Source organism: Thalassophryne amazonica, chromosome 16 (genome assembly GCF_902500255.1).
Source record: "Thalassophryne amazonica chromosome 16, fThaAma1.1, whole genome shotgun sequence".
Classification (NCBI taxonomy): domain Eukaryota; kingdom Metazoa; phylum Chordata; class Actinopteri; order Batrachoidiformes; family Batrachoididae; genus Thalassophryne; species Thalassophryne amazonica.
Window position 1 is genome coordinate 80,679,182 of NC_047118.1, and position 15,123 is coordinate 80,694,304.

The 15,123-nt window shown below is 42.8% G+C and overlaps 1 protein-coding gene across 1 annotated transcript in view; it reads right to left on the reverse strand.

The window, feature by feature from the left end:
* tsen54 (TSEN54 tRNA splicing endonuclease subunit) overlaps positions 1-15,123 on the reverse strand; it is a 62,720-nt gene that overhangs the window by 17,898 nt on the left and 29,699 nt on the right. The window contains exons 5-6 of the mRNA XM_034190525.1: positions 2,435-2,533; positions 2,308-2,360 (exon numbers count right to left, since the gene is read on the reverse strand). Coding sequence (XP_034046416.1) covers positions 2,308-2,360; positions 2,435-2,533 — 152 coding nt within the window. The remainder of the gene's footprint in view (positions 1-2,307; positions 2,361-2,434; positions 2,534-15,123) is intronic.

The window sequence follows — 15,123 nt, forward strand, 5'->3', positions numbered from 1 at the left end:
GCTTGAGGTTTCTTCCTCAATATTAGCAGAGGGGAGGTTTCCTTACCATTGTTGCTTGTGTGGTTGCTTTAGGGGTTGGTAAGATTAGACCTTACTTGTGTGAAGTGTCTTGAGGCATCTTTGTTGTGGTTTGGCACTATATAAATGTAAAAATTGAATTGTCTTTGTATTGCCTTTGCATCATGTCAGGAGCTTCATCATAACTCAAGGAATGAGTACGAAAGTCTGACAGTTTCATTACTAAACACTGTATGATGCAGTAATCATCAATTTACAACCTGACGAATAAAAATTGATTACAAATAAAACTTCTTGCCTTATGGATGGGTATTCAAATAACTCAAGCAGAATGGATGGTTACTCCCTGGCTTTCCCAGAGATGCTGACAGTTGAATCAAATAGATTTGATACAGGAAATCAGAAAACAAAATCAACTGATCACTGTAGGATCTAAACTTAATACTTTGCATGATGAAAGATTTTAGTTCTAAAGGCTCTGTCACACATTGACAATTTAGCCAGCATATGCTAACCATAGTAAAAACGCTGGCATACGTGGGCGAGTGGTTCGGGTCATACTGCACGGTGTGATACGTGTCAGAACAGTTAAGCCTGGCTTGGTTTGTGTTTCCACCGCCGGGAGAACCCTTTTGTTTGGAGGGTGGAATACATACTGTAGCTTTCATACCCCTTTGTATTTCACGCATTTTGATTTGTTTATGGCATTTCAAATACAAAAAGTAAACCATGCTTCTCAATATAAAATTTCTAAAGTATCTTCCTTAGACTTAAACTGAAAGTAAATCTCTACAACTTATATAAAATAAATTATATAAATTTATTAAAAATATAAAAGCCCAAGATGATGAGTTGCATAAGTAATGGGCCCCTTTGGTTTAATACCTGTAAATAATCAGTTTTATTGCCTGTTTTCTTCAGACAAGTCAGGGGATGGATACATGAACTCCACACAGATTTACCATAGAGTGCCATACTGTTTGTATTTGTTCATAACTGACGTAAAAAAGTTTAAGACATATTCAATGACTTGGAAATGTTCATCTACAGTATCCGTACATTACTTATTACTTTTTTCTTCATAGCAGCTGTGCGATGATGTGTAACCACATCGCACAGCTGCTGTGAAGAAAAAAAATACATGCTGCAACGGTTTTGTGCAAGCAGGAACACAGTGTGAGCAGCAGTGCAACCACATGTGTAACCACATCACGCAGCTGCTGTGAAAATAAAAAAAAAATAAAAACTACATGTCACCCACGGGATTCGAACCTTCACTTTCCAAAAGCTCTGGTTGCCAGTCAGAAACTTTACCACTGAGCTTCCATCACTGGCCTGTGAAAGATGCAGGAAACTGCCTGATATCAGGAAGGACATGGACATATTTAAAAACAATACAACCAGACACCATATAAAAACATCGCATTATACTGAATTCCTCTCATCAAGCGGGCAATGAGCCATATGTTTTTCTGTAGATGACCCATGGTCACAGATGTACAGTCATGAAATGACATGAATGAAAAGCAGTTCGCTCATCATGTCCACATCTGCTGGCGTGTATCCAGCCAGCCCGTGTGCGTGTCCTGCACAACACGCGTGTCTTGTGGACAGCGCAGGAATGACACCATGGCATGTGGAACAGAGCTCACATGGGTGATGTGACAGATCGCCCACTGCGTGTTATGATCTGACAGTCCGTTTCAACCTGGGGGCAGCCCATCACCACTGCGATATATGTTTTTATTTATGTCCACGTGATGACAGAAAGCAGACACATGCGCGTCACAGTGGGCAGTTGTTAGTCCATATCCGTCCAAACACAGTACGTGTTGTCCAGCTGGGATGTCCAGAACAACAGATCTCCACAGCCGCTTCTGTCGGCGGCCACGCCTCCTGTCAGTTCAGCACACAGACCAAAGCCATACTCATGGGGCACTTAGAGAAATTTCACTGCGAGCACAACAGTGATTGTCTACTGATTGTTGTCGTGTTAATAGTACGAATGGCCACACATTTTCTAAGTGCCATGCGAGCGGTGTTAGATGTTCGTGTGTGTCACCTGGAATTTGGCCGACACCTGACGCGAGAGGGTTGGATGGGCTCGCACAGTGCACACTGTCTTTCAGCCGCTGGTGTGTGTAAATAGTTGTAGCAACAGGTGTACGAGGCAGCTACGATTTTACATGTTTTGCATATGATTCCTGTTTCATGTGCACTTTATGTGCAAATCGACCAAATTCGCACTATGTGTGAAGGGGCCCTTAACAAGGTTGAAACCGCTGCTACCTGGGATGAAATCTGGTCACCACATAGCCAAGCCTCTTCAAATGTCCAAAAACCTAGAGATGAAAGTGTCATTAGGCCAAGCAGCATGTTTGTCTCTTCTAAAACGTTAGAATGTGGTAACATGTACCTGATACTGCTGGAGGGTCAAAGACTGGGGGGAAAGAAATTTCTCATAGCCATCCTGGATAGACATGGGCAGGTCATGCTCAAACACCTGAAGGTTACCCTGTACAACACACACACACAAAATAAATACTGATTAAATGATTAAATACTAGTTTGCTCACAGAACAAATAAGCCAATAATAAATAAGTAGACATTAAATATTTTACTGGGTAAATTTGCAGAACCTGGATAAACCACGTTCTTTCCCCATTACTGCAGAGTACACAAAGATTCGTGAGCAGCCAACATATAACTGGCCATGGCCCAACATGGGCTCCTTCAATTGTTTCTCTGGCTTTGTTTACTTATAGCCTAAATTGACTGCCAACTCCACCTGCAGGTGGATCACTGACTTCCCGTCCAACAGGAGGCAGCACGTGAAGCTGGGAGGGGACGTCTCCAACACACAGTCCATCAGTACCGGAACCTCCCATGGCTGTGTTCTTTCTCCTCTACTTTTCTGCCTGTACACCAACAGCTGCACCTCCAGTCACCAGTCTGTAAAGCTCATGAAGTTCACGGACAATACAACCCTCACCTGACTCATCTCTGATGAGGTCAAGTCTGCCTACAGATGGGAGATCGATCACCTGGTGCCCTGGTGCAAACAGAACAATCTGTTCTTGTTGTTTCTTGTTGTTTATTTATATAGCGCCAAATCACAACAAACAGTTGCCCCGAGATGCTTTATATTGTAAGGCAAAGCGATACAGTAATTACGGAAAAACCCCAATGGTCAAAACGACCCCCTGTGAGCAAGCACTTGGCGACAGTGGGAAGGAAAAACTCCCTTTTAACAGGAAGAAACCTCCAGCAGAACCAGGCTCAGGGAGGGGCAGTCTTCTGCTGGGACTGGTTGGGGCTGAGGGAGAGAACCAGGAAAAAAGACATGCTGTGGAGGGGAGCAGAGATCAATCACTAATGATTAAATGCAGAGTGGTGCATACAGAGCAAAAAGAGAAAGAAACACTCAGTGCATCATGGGAACCCCCCAGCAGTCTAGGTCTATAGCAGCATAACTAAGGGATGGTTCAGGGTCACCTGATCCAGCCCTAACTATAAGCTTTAGCAAAAAGGAAAATTTTAAGCCTAATCTTAAAAGTAGAGAGGGTGTCCGTCTCCCTGATCCGAATTAGGAGCTGGTTCCACAGGAGAGGAGCCAGAAAGCTGAAGGCTCTGCCTCCCATTCTACTCTTAAAAACTCTAGGAACTACAAGTAAGCCTGCAGTCTGAGAGCGAAGCGCTCTATTGGGGTGATATGGTACTGTGAGGTCCCTAAGATAAGATGGGACCTGATTATTCAAAACCTTATAAGTAAGAAGAAGAATTTTAAATTCTATTCTAGAATTAACAGGAAGCCAATGAAGAGAGGCCAATATGGGTGAAATACGAGGTCGGTCCATAAAGTATAGGTCCTTTTTATTTTTTTCAAAAACTATATGGATTTCATTCATATGTTTTTACATCAGACATGCTTGAACCCTCGTGCACATGCGTGAGTTTTTCCACGCCTGTCGGTGACGTCATTCGCCTGTGAGCACCCCTTGTGGGAGGAGTCGTCCAGCCCCTCGTCGGAATTCCTTGGTCTGAGAAGTTGCTGAGAGACTGGCGCTTTGTTTGATCAAAATTTTTTCTAAACCTGTGAGACACATCAAAGTGGACATGGTTCGAAAAATTAAGCTGGTTTTCAGTGAAAATTTTAACGGCTGATGAGAGATTTTGAGGTGACACTGTCGCTTTAAGGACTTCCCACAGTGCGAGACGTCGCACAGCGCTCTCAGGCGGCGTCATCAGCCTGTTTCAAGCTGAAAACCTCCACATTTCAGGCTCTATTGATCCAGGACGTCGTGAGAGAACAGAGAAGTTTCAGAAGAAGTCGGTTTCAGCATTTTATCCGGATATTCCACTCTTAAAGGAGATTTTTTTAATGTAAGACTTATTAGACTCTTATTTTCTTCAATTAGTGATGAGTAGTAAGATGGCCTAGCTTTACGGAGGGCTTTTTTATAGAGCAACAGACTCTTTTTCCAGGCTAAGTGAAGATCTTCTAAATCAGTGAGACGCCATTTCCTCTCCAGCGTACAGGTTATCTGCTTTAAGCTGCGAGTTTGTGAGTTATACCATGGAGTCAGGCACTTCTGATTTAAGGCTCTCTTTTTCAGAGGAGCTACAGCATCCAAAGTTGTCCTCAATGAGGATATAAAACTATTGACGAGATAATCTATCTCACTCACAGAGTTTAGGTAGCTACTCTGCCCTGTGTTGGTATATGGCATTGGAGAACATAAAGAAGGAATCATATCCATAAACCTAGCTACAGCGCTTTCTGAAAGACTTCTACTGTAATGAATGTATTCCCCACTGTTGGGTAGTCCATCAAAGTAAATGTAAATGTTATTAAGAAATGATCAGACAGAAGGGGGTTTTCAGGGAATACTGTTAAGTCTTCAATTTCCATACCATAAGTCAGAACAAGATCTAAGGTATGATTAAAGTGGTGGGTGGACTCATTTACATTTTGAGCAAAGCCAATCGAGTCTAACAATAGATTAAATGCAGTGTTGAGGCTGTCATTCTCAGCATCTGTGTGGATGTTAAAATCGCCCACTATAATTATCTTATCTGAGCTAAGCACTAAGTCAGACAAAAGGTCCGAAAATTCACAGAGAAACTCACAGTAACGACCAGGTGGACGATAGATAACAACAAATAAAACTGGTTTTTGGGACTTCCAATTTGGATGGACAAGACTAAGAGTCAAGCTTTCAAATGAATTAAAGCTCTGTCTGGGTTTTTGATTAATTAATAAGCCGGAGTGGAAGATTGCTGCTAATCCTCCGCCTGTGCTACGAGCGTTCTGGCAGTTAGTGTGACTCGGGGGTGTTGACTCATTTAAACTAACATAATCATCCTGCTGTAACCAGGTTTCTGTAAGGTAGAATAAATCAATATGTTGATCAATTATTATATCATTTACTAACAAGGACTTAGAAGAGAGAGACCTAATGTTTAATAGACCACATTTAACTGTTTTAGTCTGTGGTACAGTTGAAGGTGCTATATTATTTTTTCTTTTTGAATTTTTATGCTTAAATAGATTTTTGCTGGTTATTGGTGGTCTGGGAGCAGGCACCGTCTCTACAGGGATGGGGTATTAAGGGGATGGCAGGGGGAGAGAAGCTGCAGAGAGGTGGTTAAGACTACAACTCTGCTTCCTGGTCCCAACCCTGGGTAGTCACGGTTTGGAGGATTTAATAAAATTGGCCAGATTTCTAGAAATGAGAGCTGCTCCATCCAAAGTGGGATGGATGCCGTCTCTCCTAACAAGACCAGGTTTTCCCCAGAAGCTTTGCCAATTATCTACGAAGCCCACCTCATTTTTTCGACACCACTCAGACAGCCAGCAATTCAAGGAGAACATGCGGCTAAACATGTCACTCCCGGTCCGATTGGGGAGGGGCCCAGAGAAAACTACAGAGTCTGACATTGTTTTTGCAAAGTTACACACCGATTCAATGTTAATTTTAGTGACCTCCGATTGGCGTAACAGGGTGTCATTACTGCCGACGTGAATTACAATCTTACCAAATTTACGCTTAGCCTTAGCCAGTAGTTTCAAATTTCCTTCAATGTCGCCTGCTCTGGCCCCCGGAAGACAATTGACTATGGTTGCTGGTGTCGCTAACTTCACATTTCTCAAAACAGAGTCGCCAATAACCAGAGTTTGTTCCTCGGCGGGTGTGTCGTCGAGTGGGGAAAAACGGTTAGAAATGTGAACGGGTTGGCGGTGTACATGGGGCTTCTGTTTAGGACTACGCTTCCTCCTCACAGTCACCCAGCCGGCCTGCTTTCCCGGCTGCTCAGGATCTGCTGGAGGGGAACTAACGGCAGCTAAGCTACTTTGGTCCACACCGAATACAGGGGCCTGGCTAGCTGTAGGATTTTCCACGGTGCGGAGCCGAGTCTCCAATTCGCCCAGACTGGCCTCCAAAGCTACGAATAAGCTACACTTATTACAAGTACCGTTACTGCTAAAGGAGGCCGAGGAATAACTAGACATTTCACACCCAGAGCAGAAAAGTGCGGGAGAGACAGGAGAAGCCGCCATGCTAAACCGGCTAAGAGCTAATAGCTGCACTAAGCTAGCGGATTCCTAAAAACACACAAAGTGAATAATGTGTAAATAATTTAAAGGTGATTCAGCAGAGGGAGTGCTTTAGTTAAGGCACATGAAGATTACACTGTGAAACAAATCGTTATCTAGTTAATTAGATCAATCTAACTGTGCATATTAAACAGCTAACAGATACAGCAAAACACCGCTGTGCACCGGAACAGGAAGTGATACAATACCGTAGTGAGAGCCAACCACCAGTAGAGGCCAAGGCTGTTCTGGAGCTCAATGCCCTCAAGACAGTGGAGATAGTTGTTGACTTCAGGAAGAACCCAGTCCTGGCCAACCCCATCACCCTGTGTGAGTCCCCAGTCGCCATTGTGGAGTCCTTCTGCTACCTGGGGATCACCATCACCCAGGACCTCAAGTGGGAGCTGAATGTCAGCTCTCTCACCAAGAGAGAAAAACAGAGGATGTACTTCTTCGTCAGTGTTACGAAATAGCTCAGTCTTTGTCTCGGCTTACAATAAAACCTTGCCCGTGTGGGCAGCTGCAAATTTCAGCTATTTTAGCTCGAAAGTGTTGATTTTGGAGTAAGGGCGTCTTCTTTGACTGGCATCCTCTCAGTCCACGGCAATGTAAAACTGGGGACAATTGATGCTGGTGTTTCAGCAGCTTCCATTTCATGGTAGGCCTGAGGCTGGGTGATTCCTGGGTTGTTCCAGAACATCCTAACCAGTTTCATCTCATCTAAGGGTGACAGTTTGGGTCTTCTTTGAAATGAAAATGAACTGATGACCTTGGAATCTGCAGTTGTTTAGAAATGGCTCCAAGAGACCTTCCTAACTTGTTTAACTCTACAGTTCTTCTCCTTAGACCTCCTTTGAGTTCTTTGGACTTCCCATTTTTCCAAGTATTGGTTAGTCCAATGAGTGCTGGCAAACAAATCCCTTTCATTCTGGCAAAGAGAAACTATCAGTTGTTGTCAATCATGATCACAAAGGAGGAGTTAATAAGCTGTGGCACATTAAAAGACGTAGAACGTTGAGCACCACTTAATAAAATACTGTGAATGCTGTATATAATTGAGCCTGTATGGATGAGAGAACATATAAAATAAATTCAAACTTGTGCACCCAGTTCTTTTTTGAAAGTCATCAGTGATGTATGCTCTACAATCATTCCATTGTCGCAAAAAAAAAAAATACTTCACAAGTTGCCCTTTTGATTTATTCTTAATGGCCCAGTCACACGGCACTTAACGAAGGGTGACGAAGACCTGACGAAACAAGAAATCTGGACCTTCGTTGACTGTTGTTGGCATCGTTTAACCTTCGCGCAGCTTTGTTCCTGCAGTGGGCGCTTCGACAGGATTTTTAAATTGTTGAAAATTTTGAACGAAGGGCAACGAAAACCTCAATTCCTGTGTATCGTTTTGCTGTCGTTCTTGACGTTTTTTAAGTGTTTGTGTAGTTTTTGTAACGTTACTGTTTAATTTGACTTCGTTGTTGCAGCTGAACGTTTTCACACAGCGCAGAAGCCGGTTTGTGAGCGCTGAGACTGCTGCTGCGTTCATGTACATCGGAAATTACAGGGCAAACTCAGCCTGCTTGCTTGGATTTTTTTTATCTGTGTAGGGGGCAGCTTCAATGGGCTCAGGCACCTTACATAGGCCAAAATTAATCTTTTGTGTGGATATAATTAATTATTTTGCCACAAGCAAATGTTGAATTTGAAACAACAAAAACGTTGTGTAATTTCCGACGGTACTTGAATGCAGCATCAGCGGCAGCAGGAGCTCCTGCGTGCGCTTATTATTTTTATTAAATATAACAATCTGAGTGTAGGAATGACAATCCAGTCCTTTTGTACATGTGCCAACAGGTAGATAATTCAAAAGATTATATAAAGAGCTGTTCTGGAAGGAAGAATTCACGTTGTGGATCAGTGATCAGCTGGTGGAATAACCGCACGAGTCAATGCGCGTGTTCACACGCACTGATTAATTTACTGTTCTGATATATTCAAACATCTTTACACATATTTATATTTATTATCCCTTTTGACAGTTTTCTGTTATAAATAAATATATATGGCTTAGAACATAATACTGTGATAGAGCAGTGACTACGGAACACTTTTTTTTTTTTTTAATTGGAGGAAGACGGAGCGTGCAGCGTGTCAACAGACAGTGTAGATTCTGATAATGATGGACATGATCCCTCTTTTGTTCTGGACGAGGAACCAGAGCAGGTGGTCCACTGACGTGCACACAGATCTCCACAGATTCTGTTTGCAGTTTCTCCAGGACTCAGGTGCTGTGAACTCCGTCCCAGTGCAGAGTCCTGGAATGCAGAGACGCAGACACACACTGCTCCAGCTGTGGCTCCAGGTGCATTTCGTCGAGATTGTGAGCTTCGGTTTTGTTAATTTCCTCTTTCGTCCCTTTTGCGCTCTTGCTTCGCAGACTGTTCAGTGATAAAAGCTCTTTCATCCACCTTTTCTCAACGAATTGTGACGTTTTTTACTTTTTCCCTTCATTCAGGAATCGTCGTGTGCCGTGTGACTGGGCCATTACTGTCACTGCAACATGATTGTAGTCATCTAGTATTGCCTGGTTTTAATTAGCCACATGCACATGATGCATGAGCTGCCTTGTCAACTGTTACAGTGCCTGTGGCAGTGCAACACAAAACTCTACTACAAAAATCTGAAAACTCTCCAATGGCGGTTTCCTAATGCCAGTTTTTGGCCTCAAATGAAGAAATCAGCCCAGAATGACTAAAGCAGAGAGCAAAATTCATATTACTTACCACTTTATAACTGCTTAGGTGACTTAGGTGTTTGTAGGACAGATTAACCCTCCAAAACTTAATGTTATGTGTCGGACGCAGCCCGGAGAACCGACCAGCGTTTGAAGGACCCAGTATAAAATAAGCAGAGCACGGTACAAAGGATAAGAGTTTAATGAACATAACAGTGCTGTGAAAAAAGCGCGCGGTCTGGCGTGGTGGTTTTGCGGTGCGCTCCCAGCAGCGCTAACGGTCCGGAGCCAGAACCAATTCGGACCCAAGGACCCCGCCGACACCCCCCAGGTGGCCACGACAAACCGAGTCTGTGAAAGAAGGAATCATTATGCGAGTCCACACTCAACACACAGAGAGAATGCTCAAAGGTGCACAAACAGCAAACACTCCCTGGCTTAATTACTAATCAGCTTCCCACCCTGCAGGCATGGAACATCCTGTTCACAAAACTCCACTGCAGAGGAAGCTGATTACACGACCAACATACAGCTCAATATAATAAGGTGTGAGGGACACCACATTTACTGACTGTATAAATGTTAGTCACAAAATCTAACGTACCTCAGGAAGTGTGCTGACGAGCGTGAGACCTCACCCCCTCCTCTTTCACAGACCATGCATCAAACCTGGACATTCTCTGCATCCACTGATGATGAGATGGCTCCCGAGACGACGATCTCACCCGTCTGGTCACAAGGTCGAGTCTCTGGCAAATACACACTGTGTACTCCAGTCTTAAATGCCACCATGTTCCAATCCATGTAGATGCACCACAGCTGTGAGTCCTGACGAGCCGCAGGTGATCAGCCTCAGGTGATCAGGGTGAGGTCCTGATAAACTCAGCTACACAGCCACTCAGTCCCAAATGCAAGCCACCTGGAAGGAAAAACAAAAGACAGGACAAAAGACAGAAACAAAAAGGCAGCCAGGCCCCCCCAGCCATACAACACTTAAAATCAGTTGCTGCCAAACTCTGAATCACTGTTAACTTTGACATATTTTGGTAAAGTTTCAGTCATAGTTGACTAAAATGTTATTTAGATTTAGTCATAATTTATCAATTCAAATATCAAGTCAAATATCAATTGGTAGAAGAAGTCTTGACTGGCCTCTACTGGTGGTTGGCTCTCACTGCAGCATTGTATCACTTCCTGTTCCAGAGCACAGCGGTGTTTTGCTGTATCTGTTAGCTGTTTAATCTGTGTAGTTAGATTGATCTAGATAACGATTTATTTCACAGTGTAATCTTCATGTGCCTTAATTAAAGCGCTCTCTCTGCTGAATCACCTCTAAATTATTCACACATTATTCACTTTGTGTGTTTTTAGGAATCCGCTAGCTTAGCGCAGCTATTAGCTCTTAGCCGGTTTAGCATGGCGGCTTCTCCTGTCTCTCCCCTACTTTTCTGCGCTGGGTGTGAAATGTTTAGTTATTCCTCGGCCTCCTTTAGCAGTAATGGTACTTGTGATAAGTGTAGCTTGTTCGTAGCTTTGGAGGCCAGGCTGGGCGAATTGGAGACTCGGCTCCACACCTTGGAAAATCCTACAGCTAGCCAGGCCCCTGTAGCTGGTGCAGACCAAGGTAGCTTAGCCGCCGTTAGCTGTCCCCCAGCAGATCCTGAGCAGCCAGGAAAGCAGGCTGGCTGGGTGACTGTGAGGAAGAAGCGAAGTTCTAAACAGAAGCCCCCTGTACACCACCAACCCGTTCACATCTCTGTTTTTCACCACTCGGCGACACACCCGCTGAGGAACAAACTCTGGTTATTGGCGACTCTGTTTTGAGAAATGTGAAGTTAGCGACACCAGCAACCATAGTCAAATGTCTTCCGGGGGCCAGAGCAGGTGACACTGAAGGAAATTTGAAACTGCTGGCTAAGGCTAAGCGTAAATTTGGTAAGATTGTAATTCACGTCGGCAGTAATGACACCCTGTTACGCCAATCGGATGTCACTAAAATTAACATTGAATCGGTACGTAACTTTGCAAAAACAATGTCGGACTCTGTAGTTTTCTCTGGGCCCCTCCCCAGTCGGGCCGGAAGTGACATGTTTAGCCGCATGTTCTCCTTGAATTGCTGGCTGTCTGAGTGGTGTCCAAAAAATGAGGTGGGCTTCATAGATAACTGGCAAAGTTTCTGAGGAAAACCTGGTCTTGTTAGGAGAGACGGCATCCATCCCACTTTGGATGGAGCAGCTCTCATCTCTAGAAATCTGACCAATTTTATTAAACCCTCCAAATCGTGACTATCCAGGGTTGGGACCAGGAAGCAGAGCTGTAGTCTTACACACCTCTTTGCAACTTCTCTCCCCCTGCCATCCCCCCAATACCCCATCCCCGTAGAGACGGTGCCTGCTCCCAGACCACCAATAACCAGTAAAAATCTATTTAAGCATAAAAATTCAAAAAGAAAAAATAATATAGCACCTTCAACTGCACCACAGACTAAAACAGTAAAATGAGGTCTATTAAACATTAGGTCTCTCTCTTCTAAGTCCCTGTTAGTAAATGATATAATAATTGATCAACATATTGATTTATTCTGCCTTACAGAAACCTGGTTACAGCAGGATGATTATGTTAGTTTAAATGAGTCAACAACCCCGAGTCACACTAACTGTCAAAATGCTCGAAGCACGGGCCAAGGAGGAGGATTAGCAGCAATCAACCACTCCAGCTTATTAATTAATCAAAGACCCAGACAGAGCTTTAATTAATTTGAAAGCTTGACTCTTAGTCTTGTACATCCAAATTGGAAGTCTCAAAAACAAGTTTTATTTGTTATTACCTATCATCCACCTGGTCGTTACTGTGAGTTTCTCTGTGAATTTTCAGACCATTTGTCTGACTTAGTGCTTAGCTCAGATAAGATAATTATAGTGGGTGATTTTAACATCCACATAGATGCTGAGAATGACAGCCTCAACACTGCATTTAATCTATTATTAGATTCAGTTGGCTTCGCTCAAAATGTAAACGAGCCCACCCACCATTTTAACCGCACTTTAGATCTTGTTCTGACATATGGCATAGAAACTGAAGACTTAACAGTATTCCCTGAAAACCCCCTGTTGTCTGATCATTTCTTAATAACATTTACATTTACTTTAATGGACTACCCAGCAGTGGGGAATAAGTTTCATTACAGTAGAAGTCTTTCTGAAAGTGCTGTAACTAGGTTTAAGGATATGATCCCTTCTTTGTTATGTTCTTCAATGCCACATACCAACACAGTGCAAAACTCTGTGAGTGAGATAGATTATCTTGTCAATAGCTTTACATCCTCACTGAGCACAACTTTGGATGCTGTAGCTCCTCTGAAAAAGAGAGCCTTAAATCAGAAATGCTTGACTCCGTGGTATAACCCACAAACTTGCAGCTTAAAGCAGATAACCCGTAAGCTGGAGAGGAAATGGCGTCTCATTAATTTAGAAGATCTTCATTTAGCCTGGAAAAAGAGTCTGTTGCTCTATAAAAAAGCCCTCCGTAAAGCTAGGACATCTTACTCATCACTAATTGAAGAAAATAAGAACAACCCCAGGTTTCTTTTCAGCACTGTAGCCAGGCTGTCAAAGAGTCAGAGCTCTATTGAGCCGAGTATTCCTTTAACTTTAACTAGTAATGACATCATGACTTTCTTTGCAAATAAAATTTTAACTATTAGTGAAAAAATTATACATAACCATCCCAAAGACATATCTTTATGTTTGGCTGCCTTCAGTAATGCTGGTATTTGGTTAGACTCTTTCTCTCCGATTGTTCTGTCTGAGTTATTTTCATTAGTTACTTCCTCCAAACCATCAACATGTCTATTAGGCCCCATTCCTACCAGGCTGCTCAAGGAAGCCCTATCATTAGTTAATGCTTCGATTTAAATATGATCAGTCTATCTTTATTAGTTGGCTATGTACCACAGGCTTTTAAGGTGGCAGTAATTAAACCATTACTTAAAAAGCCATCACTTGACCCAGCTATCTTAGCTAATTATAGGCCAATCTCCAACCTTCCTTTTCTCTCAAAAATTCTTCAAGGGTAGTTGTAAAACAGCTAACTGATCATCTGCAGAGGAATGGTCTATTTGAAGAGTTTCAGTCAGGGTTTAGAATTCATCATAGTACAGAAACAGCATTAGTGAAGGTTACAAATGATCTTCTTATAGCCTCAGACAGTGGACTCATCTCTGTGCTTGTTCTGTTAGACCTCAGTGCAGCTTTTGATACTGTTGACCATAAAATTTTATTACAGAGATTAGAGCATGCCATAGGTATTAAAGGCACTGCGCTGCGGTGGTTTGAATCATATTTATCTAATAGATTACAATTTGTTCATGTAAATGGGGAACCTTCTTCACAGACTAAGGTTAATTATGGAGTTCCACAAGGTTCTGTGCTAGGACCAATTTTATTCACTTTATACATGCTTCCCTTAGGCAGTATTATTAGAAAGCACTGCTTAAATTTTCATTGTTACGCAGATGATACCCAGCTTTATCTATCCATCAAGCCAGAGGACACACACCAATTAGTTAAACTGCAGGAATGTCTTTCAGACATAAAGACATGGATGACCTCTAATTTCCTGCTTTTAAATTCAGATAAAACTGAAGTTATTGTACTTGGCCCCACAAATCTTAGAAACATGGTGTCTAACCAGATCCTTACTCTGGATGGCATTACCCTGACCTCCAGTAATACTGTGAGAAATCTTGGAGTCATTTTTGATCAGGATATGTCCTTCAATGCGCATATTAAGCAAATATGTAGGACTGCTTTTTTGCATTTGCGCAATATCTCTAAAATTAGAAAGGTCTTGTCTCAGAGTGATGCTGAAAAGCTAATTCATGCATTTATTTCTTCTAGGCTGGACTACTGTAATTCATTATTATCAGGGTGTCCTAAAAGTTCCCTGAAAAGCCTTCAGTTCATTCAAAATGCTGCAGCTGGAGTACTGACAGGGACTAGAAGGAGAGAGCATATTTCACCCATATTGGCTTCTCTTCATTGGCTCGCTGTTAATTCCAGAATAGAATTTAAAATTCTTCTTCTTACTTATAAGGTTTTGAATAATCAGGTCCCATCTTATCTTAGGGACCTCGTAGTACCATATTACCCCATTAGAGCGCTTCGCTCTCAGACTGCGGGCTTACTTGTAGTTCCTAGGGTTTGTAAGAGTAGAATGGGAGGCAGAGCCTTCAGCTTTCAGGCTCCTCTCCTGTGGAACCAGCTCCCAATTCAGATCAGGGAGACAGATACCCTCTCTACTTTTAAGATTAGGCTTAAAACTTTCCTTTTCGCTAAGGCTTATAGTTAGGGCTGGATCGGGTGACCCTGGACCATCCCTTGGTTATGTTGCTTTAGACGTAGACTGTGTTTCATAATTATTGTATGGCCTTGCCTTGCAATGTGGAGCGCCTTGGGGCAACTGTTTGTTGTGATTTGGCGCTATACAAGAAAAAAGTTGATTGATTGATTGATTGACTTATAAGGTTTTGAATAATCAGGTCCCATCTTATCTTAGGGACCTCTTAGTACCATATCACCCCAATAGAGCACTTCGCTCTCAGACTGCAGGCTTACTTGTAGTTCCTAGGGTATGTAAGAGTAGAATAGGAGGTAGAACCTTCAGCTTTCAGGCTCCTCTCCTCTGGAACCAGCTCCCAATTCGGCTCAGGGAGACAGACACCCTCTCTACTTTTAAGATTAAGCTTAAAACTTTCCTTTTTGAAAAAGCCTA